This window comes from Haemaphysalis longicornis, unplaced genomic scaffold (genome assembly GCF_048455015.1).
Source record: "Haemaphysalis longicornis isolate Haplotype H1 unplaced genomic scaffold, Haemaphysalis longicornis Haplotype H1 scaffold_14, whole genome shotgun sequence".
Taxonomy (NCBI): Eukaryota; Metazoa; Arthropoda; class Arachnida; order Ixodida; family Ixodidae; genus Haemaphysalis; species Haemaphysalis longicornis.
In genome coordinates this window covers 25,047,670-25,065,532 of record NW_027526245.1, presented here as the reverse complement: position 1 = coordinate 25,065,532, position 17,863 = coordinate 25,047,670, and the positions used below count along the sequence as shown (strand labels likewise).

General features: G+C 48.1%; 1 protein-coding gene and 1 long non-coding RNA gene across 2 annotated transcripts in view; both read right to left on the bottom strand.

Moving 5' to 3' along the window:
- Positions 1 to 17,617, bottom strand: part of LOC144165205 (uncharacterized) — a 98,849-nt gene extending 81,232 nt beyond the window's left edge. Inside the window, exons 1-2 of the mRNA XM_077695325.1 lie at positions 17,506 to 17,617; positions 5,901 to 5,974 (exon numbers count right to left, since the gene is read on the bottom strand). Of these exons, the coding sequence (XP_077551451.1) occupies positions 5,901 to 5,974; positions 17,506 to 17,596 (165 nt within the window). The 5' untranslated portion in view covers positions 17,597 to 17,617. The remainder of the gene's footprint in view (positions 1 to 5,900; positions 5,975 to 17,505) is intronic.
- Positions 86 to 3,615, bottom strand: LOC144165207 (uncharacterized). Its single transcript, XR_013321409.1, has 2 exons — positions 3,313 to 3,615; positions 86 to 2,634 (listed from the first exon to the last, which is right to left on the bottom strand). It is a non-coding gene; the product is annotated as an uncharacterized LOC144165207 (long non-coding RNA).
- Positions 17,618 to 17,863: the final 246 nt, after the last annotated feature.

Below are 17,863 nucleotides of genomic sequence, written 5' to 3'. Positions count from 1 at the left end.
AGCACGAAAAGTGACAGCACTGCCTGTTGGTACCATTCTGTTGTTTTCATGCTAAATATTTTCAAATAAATAAATATGCAAGGAATGCAGTTGAAGTAGGGTAACTTTTTATTTGAGCTTGTCTCTTGGACATACAAGTACATTTCTTGAATCGATTGCTGGATGCAATTTTCGATATTAGGCAAGCACTGGATTCTCGAATGGACACAACAGACATTTGTTCAATTCTTATTTGCAATTGCATTGTGCAGTTTAACCCGTACAAAACATTTCACCAAAGTCCAAAGCATTGGTTTAGGTAGAACCAAAAAAATGCCTGTGTGCCAAGATTTCGAAGCATGTCAAAGATTTATAGGTGGCCTGACTTAACCTATAGCCCTACACTGCAGTTACCCTTCATAGCTGGCCCAAGTTATGCTGAGCTTTTCCTCGTGAAACCTAAAAAGTTGAATTTTGATGTTTACAGCTACGCTGTGCAATGTATAAGCCTAGCATAATTTACTCTTCAGTATTTTTACTCTATCCAGGTTTTATGTTAATTACACCACAATAAAAGTTTGCAGCCAGTGTTCAATTGACGAGCGTCAACCAATTCAGGTTGAAAGCACAAAATGCTCTAACAGAAATCGCAGTCTTCACATGTGATCAAATACGTAGTTCTTTAACACTAAACAAGGCTACTGCAGAATGCTAGGAGCGTAAAATATACTCGAGGTGCAGTTGGCCAGTGTGTAATTTAAGCAGCATTGTTTTAAGACAAACGGGAATTGGTGAAACAGCCATGAGCTTCTGACAGCAGCTATCATCGTGACTGGCCAATTCACCTGAGTGGGGATGTTACGGCTATGTGCTGGCCTAATGAATTGCCAAGAAATTTAAAACTCATTGTATGTCGGGTTGCTTGTACCTGTGGACTTTTTTTCAGTTTAAGGTCATAATGCGCTCCCTGGGTCCACCTTTAGTCAGCTAGACCCACTGAGCTATAGTGGTGTCAAGGATGTGGTGCTGGACTAGCACTAGGGATGTCCTGGGTTTGATTCCCATGTGGTTTGAACTCTTCCCAAAGTTTTGAACTCAATCCACTCTTTGCACTGCCGGCCGGTTTAGGAGCTGTTGTGCTAGTACAGACAGCGGATAGTGGCTTCTTAGTCAATGGGCCACTTATTGCTTTCGCGTTGATAAGGTAGAGTTTTCAAGATTGTGTGTAACGGTCGGTTACACTTGCCACATTTAGGGTGCTTAAATCCGACCATGTGCAAATTGCAGGCCTGTGATAAATGGGTACAGGTGATTATCTAGATGCATAAAACTGCGCCTACTGTCAAGGCATGCCGTGAATTTGTTGGTGGAATGGACATTTACAAACATGTATTCGCATGATTTCCACTGCAGCATAAAAAATTGAGGTAAAAAAGGTGCATTGTAATAAAAGGTGCATTGTAATTTTGCAGCTCCAAAGTAGTACACTACATAAGACCAGCACTGCTTCCCCTTGTGGTGCTTTGGACGGCTCACAGCAAAGTCCACTAAGCATCAGAATCAGCTAGTGCTTGATGTAGTTGCTACATCTATTCCCTTTGAAACGCAAGCTGCTGGACACCAGATTTCCCTACACTAATAACATTAGAATTGGGTTAGAAAAGTGAAATGAACTGGAAAGCTGTGGGTGAAAAGTATGATCAACGTGACAATTCCAACAGGGACAAGACCACCCTGTTTTGGGAGCTTTACCCCAAAAGACCAAGGCACTTGGCAACGAAAGGAGCCCCAGCTGAAAACAGAGCAAGGCCTCATGGCTTGTGGAGGGTGCTTCTCGTGGTAGAATATAACTGCCTGTCATCATGCGATTTCGACTGCCCAGGAGTCTTCACCACCACTGTGGTGACATTGAAGGAAGGTGACAGGAAAGTGTCCGCAAAGTCGCACATCAAGGCTACTATTCCTGTTGACACTGGACAGATAAGAGCCAAAATTACAACTAAACTAGTTTTCTGCACAAGAAAGAGGTCACTTTCTTGTTTTGCCAAAGCTAAGAACATGCCCTTAAATAATCCATGCATGACATATGTTCATCACAGATGGGTTTGGGTGTACCAAATTATTTGTTATACGGAACCTTTTTTCCCCGCACTGAGCAGTGCGAACTCGCAGGAAGCAGTTTTATTTCGTGTAAGGCATTTCTAAGAGCAACGCAATCACTTTGTTGTCTGTCTACTTTACTCATACTATCAATTCGTAAATTTATACCAGCAAATAGAAAACAAACAGAAAGAAGAACACAATTTAGCGCACGAGATATCCCCAGCTGTCCATTGCTTTGACACTCGCTGAAAGATTTGTAATGTTCAAGCTGGCATAGATCTGTAGATCGTTTGGTTTTGTTTTCACTGGCATTTCCAGTACACACGCTGCTGTCTTCATGGCTATCCACAGCTGTGTTAGTGTAAACACTCGCTTTAAATGTATGCAGAGAGAACGCAGCAGTGTATCTGAAGTATACCATCAATTATAAGCCAGGCAAGGGCGGGAACCCGTTAGGTCGTGACAAGTGGCCTGCGAACATCAGTTCCCACTAGAATGGCAGGATGAGTGCTGCACGCAGGCTAGGGGCACCGTGACTGCAGTCAGGAGATGCTGCAAGAGAAAAATGAAACGTGAAGAATCAAACAACGTTCACGCAACAGTAAATAATCTACGACGACTGAAAAGAAGGGCAAACGACAGAGAAGACCACACAAGCACTGCCCCTGCCCTGCGTTGTTATCGGGGTCGTTCCGCCTGCATTTGCATCAGTTATAGAACGCTGAGTGGTTCACTATTAAATATGAAAACACATAACGAAGCAACCATCCCTTGGCAGGCACTCCTGGCAAGCAAGAGTACTAGATGCAGGAAAGAGGTGCAAGAGGCCAAAGCAGCGTGTTACAACGCCCTCACGAACCACACGCGCCCACGAAAACCTTGCCAACAGCGTTCTGTCACGCTCAGTTCGCACAGCAAGTTCATTTTCGTTACAACATTAAGATAGGTTAGCCCAAGGATAACAAGCGATGTTAATGACGCCACATTGAAGAAGAGACAAAGAAGCGCCACGGGCGAGACGGGTTCCCGCGCCGTGCAACAAACCGCCAACAGCTTGCGATCGCCGACAGACGCGAACAGAGCAGCATAAACAGCAACAATAATGCAAGACGGTGAGAACGCGCCGTTAACAATTTCGTAAACGTCGCTAATATAACTGCTGCAAGCAGAAAGCACGCTTTGCAGTAGGAGATATGCGAACTGATTGCAAACCCGCCAAAAAACACTCACCTGGTCGGCCGATGGTAACTGGTAACCGGCCGATGGTAACAGATAACTGCAAAGCTGTTGTGCCAGAAGACGCTGGAGCTGTTGAACGACGACTGACAGGGCGACAGCCATCGCCAGTTTATGAATTCTTGCGTTGACCGCGTAAGTCGAACGCGACTACTTGAATCGCTACGGCACGTACGCCGTGTAGGCAGCACTCGGAAAAATGTAAACATACCGCGCGGGAACGCTGCGAGCAAACGTGACGTCACATCCGCCTAGCGATGCTCCTCACCCGCCCAAGAGGTTGGTTAATTCCTCTCCTGAAGGGCAGGTCTGCCTTGCGGCTGTCAACGCATGCGCACGGCATGCCGCACTGAATTGGCGGTCGTTTCGTAATGGTTTCGGCCAACTTTTTCTTCCTCCGTGGCTTGGGCGATGCGGGGCGATGCACGCCGTGGCCAGTGACCAGTCCGCGGAAGAGATCACAAGCTCGGCACCCTTGATCGCTTATATTTGCTTTGGAAAATGGGAGTAGGCCTCTAAGCGGACGTCTACGCGGCTCTGAGGCTGGAACAAAGAGCTCCGATATTAGCCAATTTAACACGTTAGTTGGGCTAAAGTTGTTTCTCTCCGCGGGCCGTGAGCGCGTGCGGTATGTGTGCATAAACTTTGATGACAGCTTTATTTCGTTCTTTGCAGTGAAAACAAAACGACGCTTCTTTATTGACTGCGTTCTCTTGACAACAAGTATTTCCAATGCCAATAATATATACTGCGACGCTCTTTGATACCCACGTTATAGAAAACCACTTCCGCATAGTAAACACAGTGTGATTACTCGCTAATTAGCGAGTAATAATACATCTGCCCGCTTTACAGCAGTTTTTCTTCATGACCACCAATAGTGTCCAGCAGGAGATGGCAGGTTCGGTGAACTTGAATTACTACGGCAAGTAACAACATTAGGGTAACACTGCGAATTTTTGCGATACTGAAATGCATAATTTGAAATAAGAATGCCATTTCAGTATAAATATATAGAATGTAAGGGAGATGCCACGGGGTAGATTTAGTTCTCCGGGTTTTGTGTCATTCTCCTCCTGCAAAGAGGCTTTCGTTTTTGCTTGCGAAAATTACTAGCCGGGACGAGACAAAATACAAAAACTAACTTCTAAGCATATAACTGCATGCGTAGCATGATGTGTGTGGTGTAAAATGTGACGCAGTCGGTTACCATTATGTATGTACCCCATCACAACATAAGTAACGTGGACTAAGTACCAATGAGCGCATACTACACCACAGCGAGATGATGACTGAGTGTTGAACAAAAACTGCCGTTTCTGTTTCTGCGAAGCTTTGTAAACCAAATGCATAAAATGTAATGTCCTCAACAAGTATTTCGTAATGAAGATGTTCACAAAAGCACCACGAATTCTTCAGCCCTTATACAGCTATGGCTTTGCCCGAACGGCATATGGAGAAAGGGAAGTCGTTTAGTCCTTCTCAAATTGAAGTCACTGGTGATTTTGTGCTTGACGCCTCAAATTAGAAAAATGCGATGTTCACGAAAGCGGTTTGGGTGCCGCAGAACACCTGGAAATGGGTTCCTGCAATTTCTTCTTTTGCGTAAGATATCCTCCACTCGACATTTTTAATGCTTTGTACGGCGTTGACAAAAAAGTGGGATTTCGTTTTCTGTCACAGGATATTACTAAAACTACAGCATAGCCGTATTATGAAAGTTAACTGCTGCAAGGCAGTTTCATAGATGTCGGCGAAGTTCATTAAATTTTATGTGCGGTGTGCTCGTGTATATTAAACGTGCACGTGCATCTTGGGCCAAGAAGCACCTAATATATATGCGGTTCATTGTTCCAGTTGATGCATGAAAGAGTGCATACTTCACTGCCGTGCACGAGTTATGTGGAACAAGACACGAGCAAAAAATATACAAACGCACTCTCCCCAACCGTTTACTGGGACATAAGTGGAACAGTAACCGGAACCGCCGACATCGCATGACCCCATTTCTTCGGTTCCAGATAAAAACCACGAACATAAAGAAAACAAGCTGACGGTTCCAGATAAGATCCACCTATATGCCTCGTTCCAGTTATTCTTTCGTTCGGATCCAGATAAAATATATGGATCACCCTTTTTAACTGGAACTTATATGGAACCAGATTAAGAGTGTAGTGTCTAAGTAGTTGCGTAATAGGTGTTATTTTACAAATGCATGTTTTTAACCAATCTGTTTTACCAATTGAGTGGATGAAGGGCTTGTCACATGAAGCGCCTGCATTGCGGAAGGTGGGAGATGTGGCCTTGATGTATGCCTTGTACCCAAGGGGGGCTCGGGTTTTCTCAAGTAACAGCTGTTCACTTTTCGCCCGAGCCTGCCCGCATCACTGTGATGCAAATGAACTGATTTGACTTGATTTTATTTGATTTGATTTGAAAACAAGACCTCTGCCTCTCGAAGAGGACTGTGCAGTGTGCGGTGTGACCTGCGAAAGGCGGCGACAAACAGCAGACGGCTTAAAAATATTACACTAGTTGGCGTTGCCTCGCGTCGCTTCCATAGCCGAGCTGGGCGCACTCACATCGTATTCCTCGGGCTTCACCGGTCTGTTCATCTTGGTCATGCAGCCGTGAGCCTCCATCACTGCATCCGCCACTGCGCGAGAAAGACGCCCGGGTGGCGCGTGACACATGGGATACGCAGTGAATCGCTCTTTTCTTGTGGGGAGGGGCAAGAGGGGCACGGTTATTTTCCCACACAAAAACTCGCGATTATCGCGATGACGCACCAAATTTGTTTGTGCGTGTTTAGGGATAAATATCTAATTTAAAGCGTCGATGCCTACACACACTCCGCGCACGTACACACATGTTATGTCTAAACAATTTTTGTGAAAACATTAGGCCCCATTCGCAATTGAGATTTGAAGACCGAGGAAACAGAGGAGTTGTTGGTCTTCTCCATGCAAATTGAGTCAAATAAAGATCAACAATCCACCTCCTCAAGTCAGAAATCCAAACTGCCAATGGCCCAAACCAATGTCCACTTCAACTCAGCCAAAGTCTAAAGCCAACATCCGCACTAGGCCTGCAAAGTAACTGCTGAGCGTCCCGAATGTGATGATAACGCAATCGGATAGACTCCGCTCCCCGTGGTCGATTCGGACCCCGGAAAGCGTTCTTTTTTTCTTGTGTTGTGAACTTCCCCCGCCTGCTCGTGGCTTCTCGCCGCTTTCCCCCCACAATTCTTGGCTTAGGAATTTCCTCCTCACTACTTTGCATCATCGGGTTTTAATCGAAGCCAGGCTTGAATGGAAGTCAAGCGTAAACAGCGCCGCTCTTAAAACAACACATACTATCACCTATTGCACTGTCGCCCAGTGCAACATCCTGCTCGCATACGCGGCGTCTGCAAATAATCTAATACCATTTTAAACGGCGCTAGTGCCATTCTTCAGGATGAGCACCGTGTGGGAATGGTCGACGTTCTAGAGCAATGCCCAAAGCAATTGTGGAATGGTCGACTTCTGTGGTGCCGTAAAAACGTAAAATGTATACATAGCCACATGTTTCAATGCTGATACCACGTCTCAACTTGCATGATAAGCTTATATGTATATGTACAATTTAGTACTTCTGGTTCTGTACGCGGATCCTGTTTGTAATATTTGTCGAGCCCTTTTTTCTTTCATAATCACCCCTATGCAATTCCCTTAGGCGTCCCGGGCAACATAATTCGAATGAAAAACCTTGGGTCCCCTCAAAAATTAGCGATGGGTGAAGCGCGCAGATATAGAAATCGAGCTCCTTAAATCAGGAAAGAAACTCGGCTGGAAGATACTATATTCCACATAAAGAAAAGATGCGGCTCGACATGCGTGCGACGAAATGACAACCGAAGAACCTTTGGGGCGTCTCTGTGGCTACAGGGTAATTGAGTGTATATCGAAAGAAGGGAAGGGCAGGCAAGGAAGACCGTTTACCACCTAAGAAAATTCGGAGACGAAGAATGGACCGTGACCACGCGGGGGAAGAGCGGTTGAAGGTCACTGGGAGACACCCGCGTCATGAAGTATGCTCTTAACTTCAGCAAATCCGAAGGGGCTTGTCTTGTTCAATTTCTTGGCATAAGTGAAAAACTCCGAGCACTCAATAAAGGCCCCACAACGTCCACTAAGGGCTCGGGGCACACCTTTTGGTCGGGGCACACCTTTGGCCTACAAACGTGAATTCGCACGCAGAAATTGAGGGCGGTCTTAAACAATATCCTGTATTGAAAGGTAGTGGTGAGGTAGTGCAAGGACAATGAACAAGGACAATGAAAAAACGAAATGAAGGTGCAATAGCATCACTGCGCGTGCACTAAATGCACTAGAAATAATTGAGCTAACAATACCGAGTACAAATAGATGTTAACAAGGTATTCAGCACAGGCGTGTGAATTAGCCACAGCAGGGTAATGACGCTGGTGGGATGCTGCGCGAAGCAGGTAGTCATGTTGGATGCCACAGGCTACGCAACAAGATGGAAAAGAAGGCCTAAAAGTAATTACGGCTTCCTCTCGCGCCGCGCAAGGGACCTTACCACGAAAATATCGCGGACATGCAAATCGGTAGCGGGAATTCTTCACCTTTGTGGATTATATAAACGTTTCTGCATGAGGTATGTCACCAAACTCCTACCATTCCTAACTTTAGTGTGAGGTGTTAAGTTTGGCATTATTTTGCATTTCTAAACGCGTATAATGTCGGCAGCTTGATGTTGCCTCCGTCGGTAACTCGATGCAGCATCACAAGTATGACTCGGTACAATACAACGTTTATACGTTGAAGAACTAAAGGAATAAATTGAACTTCCAGTCTATTCCGGGAGTTGAAATGCGCTCAATTTTGTCACTACCCAGGGATGGAATGGAAAAATTATGGCAAGTTCTAATCCGCCTATTTATGATTACATTGAAATGGGGACGTCCATTCCGAAACACCACCCCGCCACATCACGACTCTGGACGCATTTCGGAAACCCCAACTAATTCGGTCCTCACGCCTTCACCAACCCTTTATGGAACGGATAGAAGACCTTGTTCGGGAAGTTAAACCTCAAACACAGACTCTAGCCGCGTCCTATCAAACCCTGAGTGTGGACGCATAGCTCATTCGCGTATAGGATACACGCCTTGGCTTTGCCCGCAGGTAAAAGCGTCAGTTACATACTAGATAGATTCTTAACAAGATTGCGCAAGTCACACAACCCGCCGCTGAGTACAGGCAGACGTTAAGCAGAGAAAAAAGGCTGAAGGTGTTCGAGAGCTTTCAAGGCCCTATCCCGTGGCCCTATCTCTACCCGCAAGACATGGAACTACTGCGCTATGTAAACTGTTATGAATCGGCCCGCCGTCGGGCTTCGTTTCAATACTCCTCGGCTTTGCGGCGAAGCCTCCACTACAAACGCCTTTCAGACAAGCCCCACCATGTCGGTGACTCATGTTTTCACGCCTCGACAAGCGCGGGTCAGACGCTTCGCTTTCGGCACGTTTCAAACTTCGACGGTTACCGGCGAAGCACGTCTCAACGCGCTTCAAGGACAGAGAGGCCCCACGATCGCAGCAGAGTCCTCCTCTTTCCCCTCTTTCGGACTGAGCGTGCGCCGCTGCTACCGACTGCTCACGAATTCCGGAAAGAGTGTGGTGTGTGTCTGTGACGTTGGTGGCGTGTGCACAATCTAGAGGGAACGCTTGTTTCGACCGTTAGCGCTTTGGGTATAAATACGACCCCTCCAAGCGCTGTAGTCCACTCCTGTTTGAGACGTGAATCATTGCTGTCACTCTGCTCGAGTCCTGTACTGTTACCTCACCCGTCGGGGCCTTGTTCTTTGGCTTCGGCTGAACTCTCGCTATGAAGTAAACAGCTACGTTAGCCTACGGCTTCTGGACTTCTTCCTGGCTGCAACAGCGGCTGGCCACTCGCATCACACCACGCTACCAAACGTATTGCAGAGGCGACGAAGCACGGCTCGGGTGCGCCCACCCGGTCGACACAACTGGTTAGCAGCGGTCGGATGGCAACTTCGTAACACCTGGAGGCAGCGGTGCGAGATCCAACACCACGGACGTCAAGGCGGCTTGGGACTTCGCAGAATTCACGGCGGTAAAGGGGGAGTGGAGGGCTTTTCTTCACTGAGTTTTACCAGGCTTCTGATGATAGCTGGTAGAACGTGTGTTTTTGTCGCGTGGGTTATTCGTGCAAAACATTGTTGGAGCAGTGGAAACGCAGTGCTCTAGACCGGCCATGAATTTGAAGGCGTTAAAAAAACCGCAGTTGTTGAAGCTTGCAAAAGAGTTGAGCTTGGATGTTACGGACGCGCTGAGAAGGCCAGAGCTGATACAGGCCATACTCGCTGTTGGGGCTGATGATGTCGAGCTGTCTGAGTGCATTGAGATGATCAATGGCAGGGAGACCGCTAAACGTCAGGCTGCAGAGGCTGAGCGCCAGCGTGAGGAACGCGAGGAGAAAAAATTACGCCCACCTCCCCTCGCGGGAACCCTGTTGTGATGCGACGCTGAAGGTGGTTCAAGCGCAATCAGAGAGCAACAGTCGACCGAAAGGCCGCCGGAGAGCGGAACACCGGTTATATGCGCAGCGCGCCCGAAGGAGAGGAGACCGTGGAGAGAGAGAGTACTGCACATGCGCAGCACCACGCGCAGCGCCGCCCACCGGCGGAGTGAGAGCGCGCTTGGCTCTCACCTGGGCACGCTCTCACCTGGGTTCGCTCTCACCTGGGCACGCGCCGGCGCCAGTGCGTCTGCCGCGGCTATGACGCAACACAATCCAACACAATCCACTTTAATCCAATCCAATCCAAATTCAATCCAATTCAAGCCAAGCCAATCGAATCCAGTGCCCCTTGCGAGAGAGTGTTCGCTATGGGAGAGGAGAGGGGTGGAGGAGAGTGCGGACGCCGCCGCCGACGACGACGACGGATGCACGCAGGAATGACAGGGCCGCCGACAAGAGATGCTCTCAGCGTCGCATCTAAAAGCGAGAACAGGAGCTCGAGAGGCAGAAACAGGAACGCGAGGAAAGAAAGCGAGAACAGGAACGCATGGAAAGAAAGCGAGAAGAGGAACGCGAGGAAAGAAACTGAGGAGAGGAACGCTAGGATAGAAGGCGAGAACAGAAGCGACAGCATGAGCTGGACATGGAGTGTCTTGACATCGAGGCCATAGAGTTAGTGAGAAACTCTATGATCTAGGCATCTTGATCTAGGCGTGACAGTGACAGCAGCGCGCCTAGCGTGTAGTCTGCGGCGACTGAGCGGCCTACGCTACGAATGACTGACCTAATGCGACCCACAAGATAGGAGATGACATCGGTCTTTTTTTGGTCAACTTCGAGCGTACGTGCGAGAGGGCCCACTTTAGCCGAGACTCATGGCCGCAAAAGCTGCTTACGCTTTTGCCAGGTGAAGCATCAGACTTGATGGCCCGCTTGAAAAAGGAGAAGGCGGATTACTACCCGAAAGTCAAGTCGAGCCTCTTGCGTACGTACAGGCTGTCACAAGAGGCGTTTCGCCAGCAATTCCGCGAAGCCGAGAAAGATAATGGTGAGTCGTACTCGGTGTTCGCCTACAAGCTGAGGGATAACATGGAGGAGTGGCTGAAAAAGGCAAAGGCTTTCGGAGAGCACGACAAGTTAGAAGGCAGTTTCTAAAGCCGTACGTACGTGAGCTAGTGGTAAAAGGTAAACCGTGCTGAGTTATTCGCGACTCCGCGGCGACAGTAGACATGATCCACCCTTCGTACGTTGAACGGGATCAGCAGACGGGACAGTGTGTTTGGGTGAAGCAGGCCGTGGAAGCCCGAGACGTGCGCCTGCCGATTGCTAGGGTCAGCATCGGAGGTCTGATCGGTGAACTTGTCAAGCAGGCGGCAGTATCCCCACAACTTCTTCCGGAATACAGGTACCTATTCTCAAACAGGTCGGACCAGCTGTTACGCGAAAAGGGGTACAATTTTGAGAAACTGCCGAGGAAAGAACCAGCTGGGCTCGCTGCGAAAAGCTCGAGTAACGATAGGGTCACCACCTCTGAGAGGAATGGCGAGACTCAGACAGAGAGCGAGGATGGGGCATTTCCGGAGACTCACGACAGAGGGCAGCGTAAGTACACTTTGTGTAAGGCCCCTACTGTAAGCATAGATGTGTCAGCGTGGTCAGGTTCACGGGAGGCTTTGAAAACGGCTACCAATCGGAATGCGCGCCGCTCACAAGCTAATGGCATCCTGCGGGAAAGCCAAAACTGTGACGTCAGTGAAAGGAGAAAACACGAGTCCGTTGAAACGAAGGGTGTTTCTCTGGACGCGAGTTCAGAACTTAGCAACGCTGGGGCAGAGCCGGCAGTGGAGACACTGAACGATGTTCACGGTGAAGCTAAGCGTAGTGACGGTGCCGCAACGGAGCGAGTCGCTAGCGTTCCACCTGAAACTTAAATACTCGTCAGGCAACGGCCAGCCGAGCACGTAGCCATTCCGGTGGCGCCTGGCGTTGAACCGTCTTCAGAGACCGTGCCACCCGTGCCTAAATTGGCCTTGACAGCCGGAAAGGAGAGCGAAAACAACCTGCGCTGTTCGCTTGACCATAGTCTCGCAAACAAATGCGGCGAGAGCTCTCATGCGCGCCCCCGGAGTGGCAGCGCCGCACGCTCGCTTTGCGCCGGGTCTCAGCTGACCTCGGAGCGGCCGAGAACAAAAGCGCACGCCGTTCTCGAGCGGTGAAAATTATAACAGTCTCCTCCGCGCGCTAGAAATACGTCTCGGAAGAAGACCTCTCGACGGGTCTCAGTTGCTTTCGGAGAGCAGGCGCACCTAAGGTGCGATTTAAAGAGGGGAAGGCTCAGGGCAATGACGAGAGCTCAAATCGCAGCTTTCAGCGCGAGAAGTGGCTTGTAGACGCCTGACTTTCGCAGTTTCATTCTTTTTCCTGGAGCAGGGTTCGCCCTTCACAATTACGTTTTTTTTGTGTGTGGGACATTTCCAATCACGCGAAATGTAACTTTTCAAGTTTGTTCACTTGTCTAAAGTATTGCTGGGCTAAATTATGACTAGTGTAGTTAGTTATTTGCGTATTCTTCAGCAACTAAAGCCTGCTAGAGCTTCAGTGTGGATTTGTCTTCACACTTGCCGGCGATGCGGTTGTCTTCCTGTGCTGTTCGGTCGCTTGCCTGACCAAGCCAGAGACGTTCTTGGGGAGCCACTACCCGTCGAGTGACCGGCCCGGTGAAGCTCCACCGCGGTGTCGTACAGCCCAGGCCTGGAGTCGATCGTCTGCCGAGCACTTCACTTTGAAAGCGTCCCTCCGGACAACGGTTTAAGACACTTATCCATCGGGATCTCGGAACCCCGGCGGAGAAGAAGAAGAATCGGCCGCCATCGGGCTTCGTTTCAATACTCCTCGGCTGTGCGGCGAAGCCTCCACTACGTGCGCCTTTCAGACAAGCCCCACTGTGTCGGTGATTCATGTCTTCACGCTTCGACAAGCCCGGTTCAGACGCTTCCCTTTCGGCGCGTTTCAAACTTCGACGGTTACCGGCGAAGCACGTCTCAACGCGCTTCAAGGACACAAGGACCCACGATGGCAGCGGAGTCCTCCTCTCTCCCCTCTCTCCGGCTCAGCGTGCGCCGCTGCTAACGACTGCTCACGAACTCGGGGAAGAGTGTGTTGTGTGTCTGTGACGTTGGTGGCGTGTGCGCAATCTAGAGGGAACGCTTGTTTCGACCGTTAGTTCTTTGGGTATAAATAAGACCCCTCCAAGCGCTGTACTCCATTCCTGTTTGCGCAGTAAATCCTTGCTGTCACTCTGCTCGAGTCCTGTACTGTTACCTCGCCGGTCGGGGCGTTATTCTTTGGCTTCGGCTCACCTCTCTATATGAAGTAAACAGTTACGTTAGCCTACGGTTTCTGGACTTCTTCACGGCTGCAACAGTGGCTGGCCGCTCGCAACACACCACGCTACCAAACGTATGCCGGAGGCGACGGAGCTCGGCTCGAGTCGGCCCACCCGGTCGCAACAATACTTGAACCCCTCATCAGCAAAGCGGGGTTGATTAACTTATCCAGCACCTTCAGGACAATCATCTTCAAGCAGAAATAGCTCATCTTCCACTGCGCTACCCAGGCACACCCAATGAGTCCTTCGATCGGAATATCCACCTCTATGAACTGAGGTATGCATTGGCTGAATGCAAACAAAAAACAGTGCTCCCGGACCCGACCAGGCCACTTACGAGGTTCTCGCCAGGGTAGGGTCGAAGAAAAAGCGACTCTGCTCACCTACTTCAATAAGCTGTAGCCGTCTGGGACCTGCCCACGCACTAGAAGACAGCTAAAGTACGTTACATCCTTAAACCAAATACATCTCCACAGATCGAAAACCTCAAACCAATTCTACTCACATCCTTTATTGCGAATGTACAAGGGAGAATTATCCCCAAGAGATACCAGCAGCATTCAGAAAATAGCGTACAGATCGCAGGTAACAGGTATCTGTGTTGACGTCTCAGCACCCTGAACTTGTTCCTTCGACTAAAAGAAGAAATAATCGCCTGAGCCCTGGATTTTAGGAGGGCCTTTGATCATGTTGCCCACGCTTCGGTTCTTGGTCGGCTCAATCAAACTGGCTTATTACTGACACGAGATTACTTAAACACTATTGAGAAAACCGTAACATTGTATTTATACCCCGGTGTCATACGCTCTGCTGATCTTGGAACAATCACATGAGCCACGGAAGCGCGAACGCTAACCGCATGCTCGGGCATATAAAAACAATTTATCTGACGCCACCTTTTTAAACTTATATATAAAACGAAGGTCACAGAGGCCTTTCAGAATTGCGAGGTCAACGGATATCTGTACCTACGACCGGTCGGCTAGAGTCACACTAATAAAGCCGACTTTATAATTGATAAGACTTGAACCACGTTGAAACATTGTATAGCACAAAAATTTCACGTTTAAAATACACCACGTGAATTCATAATTAAAATTCATAGCTCGCCCCCCCCCACTACTTTTATCCCACATGGGTCATCACCCTAAAGTGGGCAGGCCTTCTGTCGTGGGGATTTTTATCATCTTCCACTCCTAAGACTTCATCCGAGTGAACCACCTTTGAGGAGCATCGGCTGATACAAACAAATCGCTTGCGCCCGCACTTTCGTAGGAAGACGTGCTGATTAGTTTCCTGTGTGACATTACTGTCATTGTGTGGACTTTCCTTGTGGATTTTGTGCGGACTGACTGTTGTATGGTGTGTTATCAAAAGATGTTACTTTTTTGGTTTTCCTTTTGTAACATGTTGATAACGCCGCTTTCTTTTTAGCGTGCAGTTCATGTCTGTAAAACATCTTGTGAAACATAGTTTTTGCTTAACATGAAAGCTGTACCAGTCCCTTTTGATGCCAGGTGGAAGTTGAGATTAAATCGGATAGATAAAACGAAATATCTTTCCCTGATTTTCTCAGACATTGTCGAACTATGCTCAGACTAGGAGACCTCCCTTCTAAAGCAGTCCAACTGAGCAGTCATCTCACGCTCCAGACATGTGCGCTGTCTGCTGCCCTGTACAACATCGCATTCATTAGCCTTCCCGCTGGCTTAGAGCAAATGCCGAACCTTCGAAGTGTCCTTTATTGAGATGACATTACCCTAAGGAAGAGCACCGATCCTCTCCGTGGCATGCAAGAAACGCTCCAAGTTGCTGCTGACACAGTGAATGCCTATGCCCAAGCAAGTGAAGTAAGTGGCCTCGGTGTTATCCCCGAAATTCAAAATAAATAAACGTTTACGAGCATAGCCGCTTAACATTTGACCATCAAACAGCTCATTATATCCATTCACCCGGCGCAGGCTCCCAAAATTATGTCCCTTAGCTTCTAAGTCAACCTCCGAAATCTCTCTTCGGTCTCAGTACAGCGGCTGATATGGTAAGACATATGATTCGTCAAATCACCAGCCGGCACCGAGGCATGAAAGAGAAACGTACTCGCCTCATCCGTAAAATAATCAAACCGCCTCTGGGTCTTCTGATGGGTGTGTCTACCCCCAACATACTAGCATGGGGTTCCACAACACCATTCAAGAACTCATCGAAGGACACCTTTCCAGTCACTGTCTTGGACTAGCCCAAACCAAGGCATGCTGTGCCATCTTTCAACGTATCAACATGTTCAAGTAATGTCCATCCCCCGCGCTTGGCGCCAGTCTCTCTCTGTCTCCCTTCCCCAGAAATATGCCCCTGACCGCCACCCAGTTCGTATAGCAGCCCGAAGCAAAGCCCTCAAAAGTTTTACAGCAGACGCTCCGACGTGATTTTCAGAGAAGCGGCCAGTTAAGCGCATAGTGAAACCGTGAAGACCATGGCGACCTCCAAAAGCGCAATCACCAGCCGCGGCTAAATCCCGACAACCTCCTCCCGGAACACTGAAGAATTGTCTATTTCACTCGTTCTCACCCAACCCACGTGTGAGATCCTACTAACTGCTTCCCAAGGCGCGGCCCGCAGTGAGGTCCCACAACACTCAAGCGACATGCTCAGGCCTTCGGGGTGGACATCGTGCGCGCTCCGGCCCACTCAGCATTCACGGCAATAATTTTTCTCATCAACACACCACTACCTTTCTCACCGAGTTTCTCATACCGAAGGGGGGGATGGGGCTGGGAGGGGTGGACCTCTTTACCTCTTTAGATTTACCAGGAAATTAGCTAATACTATCTAACCGGGAAATAGACTTTCCCGAGTCCCATTGCTGGAACTTTTCTGTAACCGAGGGCCAAAACCTCGCGCTGAGACAGCCTCTATCAGGTAATGTCCTCCCCGTAATCCGTATGCATGTACCACGCAATATTAAGCTGAACGTAAATTCTGCCGATAGCCTGAAATCCTGTAAGACGTACTATTCGTGAAAGTTCAGACTAGTTGGTTGGTTGTTCGGTTGGTTGGTTTGCAAAAGTTTATAGCAGAAAAAAAAAACGAAGGAATGAAGTGGTGACACAGAGAAGCGCTGCACTGCACTTGTCCGTGTCACCACTTTCGTCCTTCGTTCTTTTCTCACGCTTTAAACCTTCGTTCAGCATAATATTCCACTGCGCAAAAAACCACACTTTCAGCCCCTGAACGTCTCCGCATTGTCGGAGCAGAGGGAGATACTACAGCCAAGCTGTCACCCTGAGTATTAAGTCCGGCTTGTGGCCAGGGCTACGACAGCCCGGACAGCACATAAGCAAACGCTCCCGAATCCTTGCTCAATAAAATTTTCTGTCTCCCCGGTAGATAGGAGTCATTCAGAGGCAGATAGGAGTCATTAGATGGTTTTCTTCTTACTTTTTGCGTGCATGTCTGTGTTTGACGGCTTTTTAACGTATCATAATCAAGCGATCTAAGTATAACATAGATTCTTGATTTCTCCAGTGCATTTGGAAGTCATTTTGTTTTTCATTTTGTGTTTCTTAAATGTATTGTTCACTGATCTACAAATAAACTGTTATAACTATGAGATATGTTAAATTTGGAAATTTTGAAATTCTTGGGAAGATAGAGGGCGTTAGCCTACCAGTGATACAATTTTGTGATTTCGTTAGTTACTTTTAGATTTCTAGTTTTATATTTTGTATTTTTTAAATATGCTTCCACCCGCAATTTGCATTCAGGGGAATTTAACGACAAGTTTGTTAATTGCGCCAGGTATGCATTTCGGCGCAGATGCCAGTCGTTTCACATGCGGTGAGACTGACACACCTAATAGTGCGTACGGAGCATTTAAATGCAGCCAGGAGAATATGTAAGCAATCTCAAATATTTCTCTTTACCAAATATTCTTCCGGGAATATCTAAATTTTTGTAGCAGAAATGCCTCAGTTCTTTGTATTTCTCGGTTATTTTGAATGTTAGGGTATTGATTCTTGCAAAATGAAAAATAAACGCTTACAGTAAACTACCGGATTGCAATTGCATCTGTATAAACAAGGTATATCGACAAGCGATATCTTAAAAACAAACGGCACATTTGTGAAACTTTACCAGCAGCCCCGCGGCTGTACAATTGCAGTCATGTTACCCTGGAAGCCATGATACAAAATTAGGTGGTTGGAGTTTTTGCCGCCTTTGGCAGCTCAACCCAGGAGCGACGCTTACGAGGAATCGGGATCGAAGGGCAGTCCATGGAGTGAACCCTCGCATAAAAGGCGAGGGCGAGCAGAACTCGGACATAGCTGTGGAGACGCATGGCTTGTGTGTGCGCCGGTGTGCTCGAAACTGCCTGGGCCGCCGGCCCGTTCGTATAGTGGGCACTTGTATTTGCAAAGAAAAAAGTGCAGCTGTCCATTTCCCGCAGGGTCGCCGCTGTGCAAACGATCAAACACCACTTCGGTTTCTGTGGTAATTGATATTTGATGAAAAACTGCCCCAGCCACTAAAGTTTCTGCTGCGTCCCGATATGTGTATTCAGCAATAATGTCGAACACTTGTGCAACCTTTAAAGGTGTTTTTAATA